This window comes from Puma concolor, chromosome A1, assembly GCF_028749965.1.
Source record: "Puma concolor isolate L17-30 chromosome A1, mPumCon1.1.hap2, whole genome shotgun sequence".
Lineage (NCBI taxonomy): Eukaryota > Metazoa > Chordata > Mammalia > Carnivora > Felidae > Puma > Puma concolor.
The window spans coordinates 235,451,895-235,470,003 of NC_141667.1; the positions used below are offsets into that span (position 1 = coordinate 235,451,895).

The 18,109-nt window shown below is 47.7% G+C and overlaps 2 protein-coding genes, 1 long non-coding RNA gene and 2 other non-coding genes across 11 annotated transcripts in view; 1 reads left to right on the forward strand and 4 right to left on the reverse strand.

The window, feature by feature from the left end:
- Window positions 1–598: 598 nt before the first annotated feature.
- On the reverse strand, window positions 599–3,234 carry RASL11A (RAS like family 11 member A). Of its 2 annotated transcripts, XM_025924839.2 has the most exons (4): window positions 2,973–3,233; window positions 2,489–2,545; window positions 2,297–2,376; window positions 604–1,349 (listed from the first exon to the last, which is right to left on the reverse strand). In XM_025924839.2, exons 1-4 carry the CDS (start codon window positions 3,094–3,096, stop codon window positions 882–884), a joined length of 729 nt encoding a protein of 242 aa, XP_025780624.1. In that variant the 5' UTR covers window positions 3,097–3,233; the 3' UTR covers window positions 604–881. The 2 variants fall into 2 exon arrangements, with proteins under 2 accessions (XP_086570835.1, XP_025780624.1); XM_086714709.1 differs by lacking the exon at window positions 2,489–2,545 and having other exon boundaries at window positions 599–1,349; window positions 2,973–3,234.
- Window positions 3,235–10,838: 7,604 nt separating this feature from the next.
- On the reverse strand, window positions 10,839–16,595 carry RPL21 (ribosomal protein L21). The gene is made up of 6 exons (XM_086714717.1): window positions 16,454–16,595; window positions 14,222–14,300; window positions 13,655–13,716; window positions 12,963–13,075; window positions 12,064–12,214; window positions 10,839–11,877 (listed from the first exon to the last, which is right to left on the reverse strand). Exons 2-6 carry the CDS (start codon window positions 14,286–14,288, stop codon window positions 11,788–11,790), a joined length of 483 nt encoding a protein of 160 aa, XP_086570843.1. The 5' UTR covers window positions 14,289–14,300; window positions 16,454–16,595; the 3' UTR covers window positions 10,839–11,787.
- On the reverse strand, window positions 12,792–12,918 carry LOC112861895 (small nucleolar RNA SNORA27). The gene has a single exon (XR_003223769.1). It is a non-coding gene; the product is annotated as a small nucleolar RNA SNORA27 (small nucleolar RNA).
- LOC112861875 (small nucleolar RNA SNORD102) lies at window positions 13,186–13,256 on the reverse strand. Its single transcript, XR_003223751.1, has one exon. It is a non-coding gene; the product is annotated as a small nucleolar RNA SNORD102 (small nucleolar RNA).
- Window positions 16,596–16,616: 21 nt separating the features above from the next.
- Window positions 16,617–18,109, forward strand: part of LOC147584874 (uncharacterized) — a 36,829-nt gene continuing 35,336 nt past the window's right edge. For 4 of the 6 annotated variants that reach the window (XR_015253986.1, XR_015253978.1, XR_015253979.1 and 1 more), the window contains exon 1: window positions 16,617–16,988. This is a non-coding gene — a long non-coding RNA (uncharacterized LOC147584874). The remainder of the gene's footprint in view (window positions 16,989–18,109) is intronic. The other 2 variants (XR_015253980.1, XR_015253982.1) reach the window with 1 other exon arrangement.

The following is an 18,109-nucleotide window of genomic DNA, read 5'->3' on the forward strand; positions in this document are numbered from 1 at the left end:
TAAAGAGATTAGGGTTGGTTTTAGCCAGGTTGTCCTGATGTGAAGAAAGCATGCGAGGGGTGTCATTCCAGAAACCAAGAAACCAGTCTCACCTTCCCTGCCAGTCTGGGCGACACCTGTACAGGCCTAGATTGTGGCAGAGTGACGCTTTAGAGAAAAAGAGGGGAATGGACCCTTCAGATGCCCTGTTAGATGTGAGGGTCCGGGAGGCAGAGCAGGAAGAATTTTTCACCACTCTGGGTAGGGTGCGGTTACTGACCTAAGGCATTTTTAGTTTTTAGAACAGGGTGGAGAGGATAAACGAGCATTTGCACCAACAAATAAAACTGTTACTCTTGTTTGTAATTTTGTAGCACCAGCGGATAATGAACCCCTTTCCCTGAAAATCACATGGTGTCAATTTCATGCCTGTGGCAAAGCGCCCTAATTAAAGACATCCTACAGTTGCTCAAGTCTTTCCTCCTGCACATTCTTTCCTTTCTCCCACAACAGATCCCCCTACATCAACCCCCTTACCGCAAGACACCAACAGGAGTTCAGACTGAGGGCAAGTGTGGAGCCGTTCTGGGCTCTGGTGCAAGTATGATCTATAAAAAGACATTTAGAAAACAAGGAGCCATGTTGCCATTTTGCCTTTAATGGAAAAGTGGCTAGCAGTTACAGTAAAAAAAAAAAAAAAAAAAAAATTAGTTTAATAAAAAAAAACAAACAAACTATCCAACTTCTAGGCAATCACTGAATTTTCAGAAACACACATACACTCGAAAACCAACGGTCTGTATAAAAATAAACTTTGAATGTGCGGCTAAAAAGGGAGATCCCCAGTCTTTTCGGCTGCACAAACGCTCAGTAAAAAGGAGGCGAGTCTGGGTGAGCCGGGTTCACCCCAGCGCAGAGGGGGCTTTGACTTTGGAAGACAGAGCCTGCTTGAAGCGCCTCTTGAGGTCTTGCATGTTGGGAGAGCGCGGCCGGGGAATGATGGAGGCTCTCCTCCTGTCCCCGCTGACGCCGTGCGACTTGCTCACCTCTTTGCAGAGGTGCTGAAACACATCGCAGACGTCCTCGTAGTTTTCACTGGTGGAAATTTCAAGGAACAGGCTGCCCAGCTCGTTGGCTAGTTGAACGCCATCACGCGTTTGCACCTGCCGGGCATGCAGAAGGTCCCCCTTGTTGCCCACGATGACGACGGGGACCCTGGCGTCAGGGTGGACCTTCCGGATGTGCTGGTAAAGGGGGCGGATGGCCTGGTAGCTGTCGTAGTCCGTGATGGAGTAGACCAGCAGAAAGCCGTCTGCCCACTGCACGCACCTGGACAGAGGATCAGCTACCTGGAGGAGGTTGTCTTGGACCTGAGAAAGATCAACGCGAGTCTGGATCAAGGAAGCCCGCAGAGGGAGCGGACTCAAAATAAGATCAAAGGGACCCTCGGGAAAACAAGTTCGAAAAAGAAATCGTAAGTACAGTTTTCAGACTCCACCTAGCTTCTGCGGAAGGCGGCTCTGGCTGCGGGGAGAACAAATTCTCGGGCCAGCTCCCTGCCTGGGTTATTTTATTGGCTGCCACTAATGCTCGATCTTTCGGCCCCCTGCTTGGCAGGTATTCTGTGGTGAGCCCTGGCTGACTGAAGGATGACTTCAACGAGAACTTTCAAATTAGAATGGCGCAATCTTTAGGGAACTGGGAATAAACAAAACTTTGAAAACAAGCCAAGATAAATATCTTCCCAAGCCCATAAAAATATTTTTAGCATGCCCTTTTTGAGAATGTTACAGAAACAAATTCCTTCTTTCTGTTCTTCCACTAGACCTTGCCTCCCTAGAAGGGAGCGCAATTAATAACTTGTTAATCAAGTTAAATTCCTGACTGCTTGCCAAGGGCTTATCTGGTTGCAATTACTAACTTGAGGGAACAGTTAAGAAGCACGTCAGCAGTCCCTGCTAGGGGAGGAGCCCCTCCCCAGAATCCCACCCCAATAATTTTGTTAACGGTTTCCTGGCCCAGTTCTGGAAGCTGGGGAGGACCCATCCCTACAAGCAGTGATGCCCCACTAGGGTTGTAAAGAAAGGTCACGTATCTCTCTCCTTTGAGGGTGACGGACACCAGGATGCTGCCTCCCTAACCATCCACCCACCCTGCCCGAGCCCCCAGGAGGGTTTCTAAGCCCCCACCTGGGGACAGCCCACTTCTATATCTAAAGGCAAAACGGGTGTGTTTAGACCTCCTGCTCAAGCCTGGGAGCCCTCCCCCGCCCCCGTGTGTGCAAGGTGGTGAGCTGTTTGCTTCGGGCGGTCCTTACCTGGATGCCCCCGGGGGTGTCCTGAATCTGCAAGGATAGCTGGTCCCCCTCTACGTAGACGAGCCGCGAATACAACTTGCCTGGAGAGTGAAGGAGAGTTTGCTTTTAAATTCCTAGCCTCCTGTCAGGAGAAAGAAAGCCGGAGCTCGGAGCATGCAGCCACGGAAGCAGAGAGCACGAAATTATTCTAACCTGTATTCGGTTCATAATCGCCGATGAATCTCTTGGTGAGGAAGCGCACGATCATTGCTGAAAGGGAACCATGGGGAAGTCCGCTAAACGACTGGAACCAAACAGTCACCCCGGACGCTCTCGAGGAAAAGGAGGGGGCGATGGGCCGCAGGACAGCGGGTACTGCCCCAGTCCTACGGCTCTGCAACACCCAGGGTGCGGCCGTCGCGGTCTCCCGCGCGTCGGGGTGTGACTGCAGGTGCCCGGCCTGCCGCACCAGCCCCCCGCCATTCTCCAGCAGGTGCCAACCCGGGCGGGAGGGAGCCCTGGAGTAGACGCCCCGGGGAAGCAGCGGGAAAAGCGGGCTGGCGGGGGAGAGCCGGGGCCGGCGCCGAAACTTCCAGGTTTCTCCCCGCGCTCCACCCCGCCTCCCGCCGCTCCAGAGCTCCGGCTCTTCCCCGAAGCCCGGTTCCCCCCTTCCCGGCGCGGCCCCCCGGGCACTCACCGCTCTTGCCCACGCGGCCGGCGCCCAGCACGGCCAGCTTGATGTCCTTGGGCGGGAGGCAATCGGAGGAGGACTCGGGGATGGGCGCGAGCAGACAGTGCCCGGACATGCTGGGCGGCCGCATGGAGGGCGCGCCGGCCGAGCGGGACCCGCCGCCGAGAGCGCAAGCCTGCCGAGCCCGGCCGCAGCGCCGCGGCGGCCAGCAGAGCGCGCGGGGACGCGGGAGCGCGGGCAGCGCGGCGGCCGGCGGAGCGCGCGGGGCCCCGCGGGTTTTAAAGGGCTCGGCGCGCGCGGTGGGGGCGCGGCGGCCGCCTCCGGCTCCTCCTCCTCCTCCCGCCCCTTCCCGCGGCGGCCGGGAGGGGACGCGCTGGGAGAGCCGAGGGGGCCGGTGGCCGCGGGCGTGCGCGCCGCCTAGGCCCTTGACGCGCTGTGCGCGGCTCCCGCCTCCGGCCCCTGGGAGGACCGCCGCCGTCCCGCGAGTGCGTGGGAGGCCCCGCGTCAGGCTGTGCCTGCGTAGACCTGGGGGCCCCTCCTTACCGCAGAGACGAACCCGGGTCCCTGGGCCGGTGGGTGAAGCTGAGAGCCCCATGAGCTGGAGGAGGAACGAAAGAGGGAAAGGTGCGCTCAGTCGGGTGTCTCCGCAACAACGGGAGGGATAAATTCCTGTTGAGTGCAGTGGCCCTGTTTATTTCCAAAGGTGCTAAGGGATGACATTAATAGGGAAGAAAGAGGGGGGTGGAGTCCTGAATTCGTGACCTGGCTCCAGTTATGTGAAGGCCCCTTCCAGGCAGTAATTGTTTGCAACTCGGCCTCCCCGCCCGACCCTCGCCCGTCGCCCGTCGCCCCTCGCTGCTGGCCTTGGCTGAATCCACTCATTAGGGAACCCTCAATGCACATTCCGTCCCCTGGGAGCTTTGGCTCTGGACTGATTCTCCATTGCTGTCTGCACTTGAGTCAGGCATTTGCTTTATTACTCAAGTACTAAAATGAAGGTCGGTGAGGATGGGGAGTGGAAGTAGAGGACACAAAAGGGAAAAGTGGCCTGCTCTCGGGTTTGGGGAGCCCACCGTAGGAAGGCAGAAGCCTTGGGATTTTATCCTTGCAGGTTCAGAGCTTCATGCTTCTGGCCTCCTGTGTACCCACCTCAAATGTCCAGTTGCCTATTGGGCGGCCCCGGCCTTACTCGCCCCTTTCTCTTGGTTGAGTCAGCTGGCTTTGGCTGCATGGCAAACTGCATGAAACTTGATGGTTTAAAGCGACGATCCCCCACAGTTGCTCGCGAGTCTGTAGGTCAGTGGAGGGCTTATCCTAATCTAGGCCAGAAGCAGCTGACCGAGGCTGGGTCCTTTCGCGTATCTGCGGAGAGCTCGCAGGGGGTGGGCGGCGGCGGGCAGGCGGTCAGCTGCGATGGGGGAGGGAGTCACAGGTCTCTGCCCACCCCGCAGGCTGGCCCGAGTTTGCTCCAGTGGTGGCTGGGCAGCGAGTGGAAGCAGAGGCAGAAAAGGCCTCTTGAACCCCAGGCTCCAGGGTGGAACCCATCACCCCTGCTGCGCTCTGTGGGCCAAAGCGAGACACAATGCGGCCCAAATTCAAGAGGGGAAGATACACCCCACTGCTTAGTGGCGGGAGCTGAAGCCACATTTGAAAGGGCTGAGTGTATGCAGGGAGGGGCAGAGAGTGGCGACCACGCTAACGCACGTGCCTTCCGTCTCCCCACGTGTCCGGACCGGCAACCTGTGAGCCATCCTTGATTCGAACCACTCTCTCCTCCGAGTTCCACCATTTCTACGGCCTGCACGCCTTGGTGTCTCCCCTCTCCATCCCACTGCTGTCCTCGCTTCTCAGTTGACTTCTTCAGGGCTCCTGCAGCACACTAGGAATCTCTCCTCTCTCAGATTTCCTTGATCATTGCTGCCACCCCCACCCCTGTCTCCCAGTTCCTCTCTCTTGGGACGCCCTTGGCAGCAGGGGTCTCAACTGTCACTTTCTGTTGAACTGGTTTCCTGTCTCCAGGAGGGCAGAGACTCTCGTTTGTGCCTTTAGCATCAGCACATAGTGGTAGCTGGGACTTACAAGGTCCTTTGTTCACTGACCGACTTTCTGAATGAGTAAGTGAGTAAATGAAGTCTTCCCTGTGTGAACTGGAAAGGGCAGAAATCGTATGTATAACCATCGTCCAAATACCTCGGTTTTGAAAGCACAATGCTCTCAAGAGAAAGTGTTCCAGGAAGTGTCCTGAGATGAACTGCCGTACCTCAGTTGCACGGACTTTTGCCGGCTCACAAGGCAGTCTTTTAAACCTCAGTTTAACTGGAAAGATTTGAAGCAGGGCGCCTCCTTCCTCGACGGGGAGAAGGTACCATAAAGACAGCTACTATTTACAAAACTTTGAAACTATCCGGTTCCAAGGGTCCTTCAGCTGCTCAGTAATAGGGGTCCAAGTTGTTGTCTCCCAGATTCTCTTGGATCTCCTTGGACACAAAAGGGCCCCTGCTTCGCCAAACACCAAGTCCTCAGCAAAGCAGGGAGGGTGGGACTCTATTCTTTGGTCTCTTTTTTATTATGACAAAATAATTCTCAGAACCCGCAGACTTTCTCTTATCTCTGAAGCTCCAGAGCTGAGACGTTGAGAGTTTATCCAAGTATCTTGAAAAGACTGGGACTGCCACTCCCTTAGGACAATCGTCGTCCCTTCCTAGGAGCTAGCAGGCACACTGCTTCCCCATTAAAAAGCAAGAAATAGAAGAGGGGATCACTGTGGAGTAGGAGTCCACAGGACCTGCCACAAACACCCCTCACTTTCCCATTAAAATGCAGAACTCTCCAGGGAAAAGAGCACTTTCTTGGCTGAATCTTGGACTTATCTCTTCACCTCACATTCCCCATCTCACATTCCGTCAGAAATAAGATCGTTTTAATTTAAGGTCACCCAATAAGTAAGATTCCTAAGACTGTTCCTCTGTCCACTGATGATTATGTTCCATTTTGCATTCATGTTGCACCTTTGCTCAGAGAGCTCAAAATGTTATTCTTTGCATTTGCAGATAGATAATCCATGACCTTTTAATACAGACAATATGTTACCGACTGTTACTGAACATTATAAATAGCCTTCCTTAAATGGTTGCAGCTTGTGTTCTCTTTCATTTTGGATTTCTTTGTGTCCAGAGTGATGTAAAATTGTACTGCAACCAATATAACACAGGCATACTGAAGTGGTTTTAACATGATAATGGAGATGCTAGGCACAGATATAGATACACAAATCCTGTGGGCGTTTAGAATACATGCGAGTGGCAGAATTTGGTAATTTGCAAATATCAGCCTCAGGACGTTATTAACCCTTTACCAGCCAAGTAAGCTTGATTTCTAGCCCTCAGGCAAAACTTTGCTGAGGGTACTTGTCTAGTTCAAGAACATCTCTCCCCCCACCGTCCATCATCTCCTAATATCAACTGTCTTTCCTGTGTATCCTAAATCCTTGAACACTGAGCTTACTGGAGACTCACAGACTACCTTTTGGTAGTTTCCCCAGAATAAAAATTGTGCTTCTGTACCAGCTCCCTACTTTATTTCAATCTTCAAAATTATTGAAAATCTACTCATTGCAAAGCTCTATTAAGTGCTGGTACAAAACACAGAGAACAGCTTTGTTACCATTTACTGAGGAGACGAAGTAGAAGACATTCCCGCCTGCCATCACAGACATCCCTAGTGAAACAGTGAAATTAATTCCCTTTTATAAAATTGCTTAATGTACAAAAAAAATTCGCATACATTTTTTCTTTAATCTTTTTTTTTTTGGACAGAGTGTGAGCGGGGGAGTGTTAGCAAGAGAGGGAGACACAGACTCCGAAGCAGGCTCCAGGGTCCAAGCTGTCAGCACAGAGCCTGACATGGGGCTTGAACTCACGAACTACGAGATCATGACCTGAGCCAAAGTTGGGCGCTTAACTGACTGAGCCACCCAGGCGCCCCATTTCTTCCTTAATCTTAGATTAAGCCTGTAAAATGGGTTAAATATCTCCTAAATTGAGATTCAGACAAGTTTGGTACCTTACCCGAAGTCACAGAGCCATTCAGCAGTAGATGCCCCAGCCCCTCTGATGTCGTCTTGGCACTTCCCATCAAGGTAGAGAGCAGGATGGGAAACGCGCCAGTCGTGGACAAGGAGTGACAAAGCAGGTCAGGGTGCCAACTCCCAGTAGAGCTACAACGGGAAGAATTAAATCTGAAGGGGGCGGGGGTGGTGGTGGTCATCAGGGAAAGCTACAGGGAGAGATGGCCCGGTCTCTGAGCTTCAATGGTATTTGACAGGTGGAAGCACAGAGGGCAAGAGATAGCATGTCAAGCTGAAGGAAGAGCATGAGCAAAGCCATGGAGGTAGAAAGTATAATTCAAGTTCGGGGAGCTGGCAGACTCCAATATTCGGATGTAGCGTGATCCAAGAAGGTGGCGACCCCGCCACGGATGGCAATGAATGCTACCCTCCCTCGGGAATGTATCTGGAGCCCATGGAAAACCACTGAACTGCTCTCAAGGAGGGAACAATATGTAACTGTCAGTGCTAGGAACATGTGAAAAACAGAGTATCATCTCTGCTCCCAAGGATCTTGAAACTATTTACTTTCTCATCTCCCAGAAGCAATTCTTCTGGATCTCCTTCTGGCTCAGGAGCAAAAAGTTCAATCGCATCTTCCCTTGAGCTGAGCCATCATCATCACCCCATTTCAGAGACAACAGAGTACCTCACTGCCTTTCTTTTCCAAGTCAAATGATTTCCATACATTCCAGTCTTGCTAGCCAAGGACGTATGAGAGCATTTTCTCTGTGCTTTTCCCATTTGGGGCTTTATGAGCTAGCCTGTCGGTTACTCCTCACCACACACTCTGGCAGTTTGAAAAGAATCACAACACAGAAACCCCGGGCTGCTTACTCCCTCCTCTGCACACACTTTCCACCTCAGCAAGAACAGCAAGCAGACGCTGCCTCACTGTTACTCATAACCAAATAACCTGTCGAGCACATTCCGTGAAGTATTGTATTGGTATTGTCGAACAATACCAACTGTTTTCCTTTTCAGTGGGGATGGGACAAATACTGGTCTTCCAAAACCAATTGTTTAAAATTATTTCTCTTGCGCTCAAAAAATAAACCTGCTTTGTTTATATTTTAGCAACATTGTTTATATTTTTCCTATTTCTTTTCCCACCAGAGTACAGAGAAGATGCTATAGACATTAGTGAGAACATCAAAGAGGTATCAAACCGTGGGGTTTTTTTTCCCCACTACCACAGAGTATGACAAATTTTATTCAACCCTCGGGATTGGGCTCAACTGAACAAAAACAGAGGCCTTAAAAGACACCTAGCTAGATGAGAAAAGAATTAAAAGTTCAAGGAGCCAGGCACCTTCACTTATGGTCATGGCTCTAACTGAAAAACAGGGTGAAAAGTTTTAGTTAGAACATTTTCCTTCATTCTTATCAAGTGTACGAAAAGGGAATTGCATGGTAAGAGATTCACTTACAATTTCACAACCTGTAACAATTACTCGTTTTTATTTATTTTATTAAAAAAAATTTTTTTTAACATTTATTTTTGAGAGAGAGACAGAGCATGACCGGGGGAGGGGCAGAGAGCGAGGGAGACACAGAATCAGAAGCAGGCTCCAGGCTCCAAGCCATCAGCCCAGAGCCCGACGCGGGGCTCGAACTCATGGACCGCATGATCGTGACCTCAGCTGAAGTCGGACGCTCAACCGACTGAGCCACCCAGGCGCCCCCAATTACTCGTTTTTAAAAGGACCTGCATTTCAAGGCGGGTACGTAATCTACCAGTGCACACACACATTACTCAAAGCTCAGGGAATTGGATGCAATTTATTTCACCAGTAATAAAACCCCTCCAAATGAATCTGGGTAGTCTATGCAGGATATCAAGATGGAGCTCCCCAAGAGGAAGCTGGAAATACAGTCGGGGCTTCAGAGAATGTGAGCTCTGAAATTTGAGTCTCAAGTGTATTAGAGAGGACTCAAACTTGAGCAAGCATCTCAACCACCCAGAGAGGCTGTGAAGAGTGCTGGGCCCAGCCCCAGAATTTGAGTCAGTAGGCCCACATTCTTAACGAATTTCCAAAAAACGTCGATGCCATGTGGGGAACCATACTTGAGAACCACTGGCTTGGGTCATGCAGAAAATACAGAGAATAGAGACAGATGCAGAGCATCACGAAGCCAGAAAACAGGGTGCAGAGTCAGACAGGTAGAAAAACCTGGGTGAAGTAGGATGGCAAAAGCCTCTGGAACAGAAAGTTAGTCGTTGGCACGTCCAACATCAAGGAGGTAAAATCAAAATTGACGTGTTTGGTGACCCTTGAGAGGAGGTTCATAGGAACGGTGGGGGCAGAAGCCAGATTTGCACTGGGGCGCTAGGAAATTAAGTTACAGATGGGACAAGGCACGCACAAGAGAAGCGGCTTCATTTAATTTGCCGGCTGAAGTCAAGGAAAAGCAAGCGGAAAGGGTCAAGGGTACAAGATCCAGGAATAATCAACGAAACGAGAGCAGACGCATGTCAACACCAACGTTCTCCCCTCTGCTGTCCCTTTACACACCGTGCCCTCCTGGCTTACCTTGTTTTACACAGCTTGAAGTCTTAACTGCTCCTCCTAGATGGTCATCTTTGCAGTTTGTCCCCACTTCTCTGGTAGAGTAGGTAACAAGTATTCCCTGCCCTGAGAATGTTAAGTTGATAACCACCCCAACAAAATGCACCAAGTACAAAAGCAAGCGTGTAACTTGGCCTAGCTGAGGCACCGCAAAGGTGGCGTAATTGAATTGGACCTTGGGGCTCAAGGAGGAGGAGGTCAGAAAGGCACTGACCAGACGATGTGGGTTTTTATAAGGCCCTTGAGAATCTGGAGGTCGGAAAGGTAGTCAAGACACAGCAAAGACTGCATTAAGAGGCAAAGGGAAACCAGGCAAGTGCTGCAGGAGGTGAAGCCAAGTCCATAACGAATGCAGTATCCTCCCACCAAGTTAGCAAAGACTGAATGGGAACGGTGCGGACACCGGCATTTTCATTCACGGGAGGGCAAACTAGTATAATCCTTCAGGAAAACAATTTATTCTCAATGAATCGGGAATCTGGAAAACACATTTTAGACTCCCCGCTGTGTGCGAAGAACGATCTTTGAAGCGTAATCCGAAAAGCCCCAAATGCCTTACGTACATTCGCAGGACCACCGCTGCCACGGACTGCACTGCACCCCAGATGGGAGCTCGCGGGTCCCGATGAACTGCCCAAAGGTAACTGCCCTAAGCCAGCTCTCCCTGCGGCCCTTCTTTCCCTCAACATTCAGCCTCGCCAGCTGTCCCGCACCGAACCCGTCTTGTCCTCCGCCAGGCCTCTTCTCACATGTCATGGGGGTCACGGTTTAACAGGAAATCACAGGCCCTGAGTGCACAAAGGACCTCCGGGAACCGTGTGGTCCGATCCCTACACACCTGCGGGGAACACCCTCATTTCACAGGGGACAACAGAAAGTGAGGTTAACACGAGCTGCTGGAAGACAAGCCAAGAACTGTTGAGGTTTCTTGAGGTTTCCATAGCATGTGGGAGATTTAAATAATCCCAGAAAACAAGATTAAACGAATGAGAAAATGCACATCAAAAAAAAAAAAAAAAAAGAGACAGTGCTTTCCTCATTAATCCCAAGAGCATTTATTAAATGCTTACTATGTGCCAGGCCTTAGGAGTGCAAAGTTACTAAGACAATCTCTAACCTCAGGTGTAATGGGGAAGACAAGTTTTTAAAAATTATAAACACTGTAAAAAAAAGAAAAAAAGCAAACACACCTGTCGAGGTAATAGATTTAAGGGATTTAATTCTATCATCCCAAAGCAGATTTTCTCCTTTGATTCCAGTTTCATTCCTCTCCTTTCTCCTTAAAATACATTAGGGAAGGTTCACTTATGACATGCAAGGTGAACAAAGGACAATCAGGAATTCACCAACTTTAGAAAGCATAGGCAGTCTTGGGCAAAGGCAAGTGCAAAGGACCTGGGGCAACAAAGAGCGTTTCCAATAAATAAATTTTTCCTAACACCATACAGAAAAACACTTAACAGGAAATGACAGGGAAAACAATTCAGTGGGAACCAGAATGCTTTAAACAATCTTTTTAAGTAATAGGCTTCAAAGGGAAGTTCTTTATCCTTAAAACATAGCTACTTAAGACTTGATACAAGTACTCAACTTTCCGTGCTTAAATGCAATCTCAACAGATAACCTTTCATTTGTTTTTAAAAAAATCTTTTTTCTTAGTGATTTAGAGGAACTATTTTCAAACTACTATAAAATATGTTATAGGTACTATCTGGCAGTTCCTAATCAATGGAGTATATTGTACAATAAACCACTTCACATCTTTCAGCAAAAACAAAACAAACAAAAACCCCATCATATTTTAACGTTTATTTTTGAGACTCTAGAGAGAACACAAGCAGGGGAGGGCAGAGAGAGAGGGAGAGACAGAATCCAAAGCAGGATCCAGGCTCTGAGCTGTCAGCCCAGAGCCTGACGCGGGGCTCAAACTCATGGACTGCAAGATCATGACCTGACCCAAAGTCGGATGCTTAACTGAGTCATCCAGGTGCCTCAAAACCCACAAAATTTGAATAAAGCCATCCCCCACTGAATTTGGATATAAAGTTTGCTTTAAATACTTCTTTGGGGAAGACAATACCACGCTGCTACTCAATTAAAAGAAACATTTTTACGGTCTTGACGTCTTTTATTTTTTTTACATTTATCACGCCATGAATTCATAGGGAATGGGTTCCAACAGCTCAGGCTCCTTCCCATTGGTTCTCACAAAGTGTGCTTCTCTGGGTGGGGCAGGCTATTAAAAAAAAAAAAAAGGCAAGGGAACAATCATGTAAACTACAATCATCAATCTCAAAGTACTCTGGAACCAAAAAAAAGTAACATAGTCAATTCATTAACTTTCATATAAAAGAAAATGACCACCGAGCAAGTTTTAAAATTCCCAAGATCAATACCAAGAAGCCATCTGCCAAGCACTCACCTGGCGCTTCAGTTGAACCCAAGTACCTTTCTCCTTGGCTTCCTTCTTTTTCTGATCATTTTCCTTCACACGCTTCAGGAAGCTGTCTCGGCTCTTTGAGTGCTTAATGTGCTCGATACGTACATTAATTCTCTTAGCAAGAATCTTGCCCCTGGAGAACAGAAATCCCTATAAATGCTCCAGCAAAAATGTAACAAAGTCCAAAAGCACTTCTGCCAATTTCATTTATTAAAAAAAAAGAAAAAACAAACATTAAGGGCACCTGGGTGGCTCAGTCAGTTAAGTGTCCCACTCTTGATTTGAGCTCAGGCCACGATATCCTGATTTGGGAGATCAAACCCCACACTGCGCTCTGTGCTGACAGCGTGGAGCCTGGGATTCCCTCTCTCAGTCCCTCCCCTGCTCTCATGTGCTCTCTCCCCAAAACAAACAAAAAAACCACAATCCATTTAAAATAAATCAACCACGAACCTTTTACCAACAAATAGGATTAAACAGCAAGGTACAGCTAACTTACAATCATTTATTAACCGTACTGGAAGAGGCGTTGAGGCAAACACCCCCCATTTGTAAGCTTTCTTTTAACGAGGTGACAGACCTCACAATACTAAATACGCAAACCAAATCGCTAACTAGATTTACACCGTGTTCCACATCCTTTTATACTCTGAAGATCAGAGTTGCTTAACATCAAGTTCTAATGAACATTTTTCATTAGGTCTAGTTCAATTTGTTTCCTCTGACAGGATACAAGACAAACACCCAGTTTGCTTGAGTTTTGAAAGGATATTTCCTTTGCCCCACTTGAATGACCAATAAAGACATAAGTCCAATTGGCAAAGTGAAACGGGGGTATGAGGGAATACTAATCAGCTGGAAAGAAACCAGACATTACTTACTTAACTTGTTTGTTTACGACAATGCCAACAGCATGCTGGGTAACATTGTAGACTCTTCCAGTTTTGCCGTGGTAACATTTGTGGGGCATTCCTTTTTGAACAGTGCCCATTCCCTGTTAAAAGGAGGTCAAAGTTATGCCAGCAATCTTCCCTTTTTACATCCTGACTCTTATTAAAGTAACTAAGATACTCTTAGAATTTTTCTTTTAAACGGCAACTCCAGAGCTTTCAGAGCCGGTGAAATGGGTTTTTCACATTGCTTTAAGCAATCAAAAAGACAATCATCATTAAGCTCTAGAGTGCCAGGATTCTTTTAAATACCCATCACAAAAGAACGTAACTTTCACCATTTTTTAAAAAACAGCAATCTCCATCTTCATCAACAATTAAATTTTGTACTAACGTATTATTCCTTTCCACCTTAAAAAACCTGATTTTTCCACTACCTGTTAACAAACAAGTAGTAAAGTTTTCAGATTCAAGAATAGCACTTTAAAAACTCTGGTTTCTGGAAGTTAAATTAGCCATTCTACACTTAAGAGCTCTTACTTAGGCCAAAAATGTCCCCCTATTTAGGAGAATAAAAAGCCAGCAGGTCAAATACAATATACACTAGTATCTGAATTTCAGTATTACACTTTTCTAGCTTCTAATGTTGTTCTGTAGGTTATTTACCCAATTTTAGAATTTACCTTGATGTCCACAATATCACCTTTCTTGTAGATTCGCATGTATGTTGCCAAAGGAACAACTCCTGTCCCCCAAAAAATCAGTATAGTTAGTATCAAGATTAAAAAGTCCAGACTACAAAATACACGTAAGCTTACTAGCTTTCAACATACTCTTATCTTTGACAGTTGTATTTTTTTTTTTAATTTTTTTTTCAACGTTTATTTATTTTTGGGACAGAGAGAGACAGAGCATGAACGGGGGAGGGGCAGAGAGAGAGGGAGACACAGAATCGGAAACAGGCTCCAGGCTCCGAGCCATCAGCCCAGAGCCTGACGCAGGGCTCGAACTCCTGGACCGCGAGATCGTGACCTCGCTGAAGTCGGACGCTTAACCGACTGCACCACCCAGGCGCCCCAACAGTTGTATTTTTAAAATCTTGTTGACAAAAAACAACTATATGAAATTTATGCTTTTTATTTACTACAAAGAACAAGTTAGGCAGATGCCGGTTAATTAACACCATTTATTAAAAACACATTATATGAATATATACTATGTTTGCTCTCAAGAAGGAAGTATCTACTTACCATGTTTTCTAAAAGGCCTAGAGAACATATAGCGAGTACCTCTCCTCTTTCCCTTTGTGTTGGTCATTTTGGCGAATTACTGAAAACAGTAAGTATAAAACGTCAAACAAAACCGCAAAATTGGTAATTGTCTTTTTAAACAAAAAACCCCCCCAATCAAACCCCGTAAATTTCAAATGCTTGCTTTACAACAAAAAAATCTAAGTTGACTCACCAATTATTTCCCATAAAGGATAAAACCCCATCATTTTGGCATGTAGGATCTTCACGCAAACCGCCTAAATGCTATTAACATTAAAGCTACGAAGACCTGGATTTTGGAACCCACACCAGTACTTTCCCTGTTAGAACATAAAACACAGAACTTCTACCCCACTTCTGTAGAACCCATCTGAGAATGCCGAAGGCAATGGAATTACTAACTGGACAGTAATTTACTGCTGGAGAGCAAAACAACTCAGCCCTGCATTTTTATGTCGTGGATTAAACCCCTTCTCTTATCGAGGTAATTTTTTGTGACCCTGTATCTCTTACACAGGGTCATGTCTACAAAGCACTCAGCAACTTTTTTTTAACATTTTGAGAGAGAGGGAGCCTGCAGGTGCGAATGGGGGAGGGGCAGAATCTGGAGCAGGCTGCAGGCTCCCAGCTGTCAGCACAGAGCCTGACGTGGGGTCCGAATCCGAACCCTAAGATCACGACCTGAGTCGAAGTTGGACGCCCAACCAACTGAGCCACCCAGGCGCCCCCACCGAGCAACTTCTAGTGTATGTGTCTAATATTAAGTGGTAGTTAATTCATCGTTATCTAAGAATTCACATATAGGCATTTCAAATTGCATCTTTCACTGTTCCCCAAAAGGTTGAAACAATGGCTTTTATGCTTCAGGTCGCTGGAGAGCAGAACTCCCATCGCTGGGAATTACTCCAACCACAAGGCAAAATATATGGAAGTCAGGCTTAACTTGGTAAGACCCTAACATAAATCCCTTAACTTATGAACACTTCTTAAAAGAAAAGGGATTCCAAAGCACCTTCTTCGGGTAACTTGAGACGCAAAGGGACACAATGTTTCACCCGACCCTGCTTGAATCCTCAAATTCTCTACATTTGTACCCAGCGCATACAAAAGTGTGAAGTTCATCATATACACAGGAGACGCTCTGCAGGTCCAAATCACTTCCCCGGGTCACAAAGTGGCAGATTTGATAATGGAAGTAATTTCGGACTCCAGAAATCATTCTTCCACCAGATCCATTTTCCCCAGTAAGAAATCACCCAACACACGCTTTTGAAAATGATACTTGATGTAGGGAATAGTGATGCTTTCTTTAGAGTCACCAAAAGCACCAACCTGCACGCCACCTGCAGTTTGCTCAGCTCAGGTAGCTAAAATTTACAAACTAGACCCCCCCCCCCCCCCGCCAAAACCTAAGATTAAGTGGTAATTCTCTAACTCCCCCCCCCCCCCCAAAGAGTCTACATGAGACACACAACTATTCGGGAATCCTTTCACCGGCTGCCCCAGCCTTAACAAAATACCTGCGGCAACCTGAACGTACTTTCCGTTTGTCCAAATGCGACTTGGGCCTAAAATCTGTAACAACCGGGATAATTTCACAAGCACTAACACCGAGGGGTCTGGGGTTCACATCCTGCGAGGCGACTAAGCGGGCATCCACTCTTTTCTCGGACCACAGGCCCGGGCTTTCACACACACCCCGAGGCCTCCTTGAAGGTTAAAGCTCCTGACTTTAAGCCCGTTTTAACCCGTCCCAAACGACCGTAAGTCCCCACCCAACCCAGTACAAGTTTAGGTTGCACATTAGGGGCCAAAACTCCACACTGAGTTCCAAAGGCCTGCCTGGGCCACGCAGCCCCACAAAGCCTGTCCGAAGGCCCAGAGTACGGAGTCTAAAGCCGCGGGGACCCAAGAAAAACCAACGATTCCCTAAACTGACCCGAGTCACCTCCCCGCTGTATCTCGACTTAGCTTCTCTGGAGCCTCTCCCCCCGCAGGGCCCCGGCCTCGCGGTCCGGTCCTCAGCCCCCCGGCCCAGACCCGGCGCACGCCGCTCCCGGTCTGATTGAACATGGCTCCACCGCCCAGGCCAGTGGGCCCCGAACAGTCTAACCAGTCCTTTTAAGGCCTCAAAGCACGACCGGAGCGGTCACAGGGCCAGGACTCAGGTCTGGGGGGCAAGGGGCACCAGGAGCCACGCGCAGGCCCTACCTGGAAGATGGCGGTTCCGGCCGAAAGGAAGGAGGCGGGGCTGCAGCGCGCGCCTTACAAGGGCCTACGGGCTGCCCGCGGCACTGCCTGAAAGAAACGCCAGCCGAAAGCAACTCTTCCGGGGAAAGGGGTCTTCTCAGAGAACAAGGGGAACCCTTAGAATATTTTTCTTTTTTGTCAAAAAGAGGCAATAGACCTACACAAGCTGACACTTGGATCTTTCCAGACAGCCCGGAAAGGGGCCTTCAAGGACGTCAAACAGGGCGCCGACGTCCTACGCGTGCCTACGTTCGCCTTTACGTTGAGCTTACGCCGGAAGTGGGCGTGTATTGGCGTCTCCGGGCGCCGGGGAGAGGCTGGCCTAACGGAGTTTAAGCCTTTTGCGGGGCTCCTAGCACTCGTATGTTTGTTTGCAGAAATGATTACGTGAGCACAGAGGGCAGATTACAATGAGGAAAGCATATTATCCAGTTTGTGTCTTTCAAAAGTTCTTTTTCCTCTATGAGTCACGGCATAACCACGTTCTTGCTGGTAGGTGCGTAAATGTTACATCCATTTTGGGAAGCACTTTGTCAGAATAAAGTAAAACCTCAAATTTTCAAATACTGTATCCTGGCATTCTGCTTGTAAGTTTGTATCTTACAGAACCTTTGACATGTAGACAAGAATGCGTAACAGCACTGAGTAGAAGCAAAAGATTAGAAACCTCCCCTGGTGAGAACAAATACATGAATGGGATGCTCATATGAGGGAATATTATATGCCAGTAAATCAGTACTAAACCCAGAAATATGAAGCCAGAAGAGGAAGATGTAGAATGTATATAGCATGACAATTTATATACATACGATCTTAAAACATGTAACGCTACCGCATGTTGCTTAGGTATGCTTAGGTATATATGCATATGTATTGGAAGTACTCAAGAAATAAAAGGGGGTAAAAATCGAACTTGGAATTTTTACGTCCAGTAGGAAAAGAACTGGAAAGTAGTACAAGAAAGGGTTTTGAGGGCGCCTGGGTGGCCCAGTTGGTTAAGCATCCGACTTGGCTCAGGTCACGATCTTGTGGTTAGTGGGTTCCAGGCCCCGCGTTGGGCTCTGTGCTGACTGCTCAGAGCCTGGAGCCTGCTTGGGATTCTGTGTCTCCCTCTCTCTGCTCCTCCCCCACTGATAACTCTGTCTGTCTCTCTCAGATTCTGTGTGTGTGTGTGTCTGTCCCTCACCCGCTCACACTCTCTCTCTCTCTCTCAAAAATAAATAAGCATTAAAAAAAAAAAAAAAAAAGGATTCGATAAAGACTGTCTCCTGATTCCTTAAGTTCTTGAGCAAGTGAGCTCAAGGCAAGAAACTACAGACAGAATGTAGAAATTCAAAATTTTGAAGCCTATGCAGTTTTTAAAAATTACAAAGTCCAGATGCATCGGGGTTGTAAGTCAAATTTCAAAGTCAACGGAATAACATTATTTAAATTCAAGCAGGTTAAGATTTTTGTTGCTGAGATTATTTTTTAGAAAAAAAAATCATAAAAATAATACAATCATGAGAAAAGGATCAGACAAATTCTGCTATTGGGACATTCTACAAAATATCTGCCCAGCATTCCTCAAACTGTCAAGCTCGTAAAAAACAAGGGTAGTCTGAAAAACTGCCACGG

What these genes read in the sequence shown, in the direction of transcription:
- RASL11A (XM_025924839.2), bottom strand. Translation starts at nt 3,096, where the DNA reads ATGCGGCCGCCCAGCATGTCCGGGCACTGTCTGCTCGCGCCCATCCCC. An exon ending in CGATTATGAACCGAATACAG is followed by an intron (nt 2,377 to 2,488) that starts GTTAGAATAATT and finishes TTCACTCTCCAG; the next exon opens with GCAAGTTGTATTCGCGGCTC. An exon ending in ACACCCCCGGGGGCATCCAG is followed by an intron (nt 1,350 to 2,296) that starts GTAAGGACCGCC and finishes GATCTTTCTCAG; the next exon opens with GTCCAAGACAACCTCCTCCA.
- RPL21 (XM_086714717.1), bottom strand. Translation starts at nt 14,288, where the DNA reads ATGACCAACACAAAGGGAAAGAGGAGAGGTACTCGCTATATGTTCTCT. An exon ending in GTGATATTGTGGACATCAAG is followed by an intron (nt 13,076 to 13,654) that starts GTAAATTCTAAA and finishes TCCTTTTAACAG; the next exon opens with GGAATGGGCACTGTTCAAAA. An exon ending in GTCGTAAACAAACAAGTTAA is followed by an intron (nt 12,215 to 12,962) that starts GTAAGTAATGTC and finishes TCTGTTCTCCAG; the next exon opens with GGGCAAGATTCTTGCTAAGA.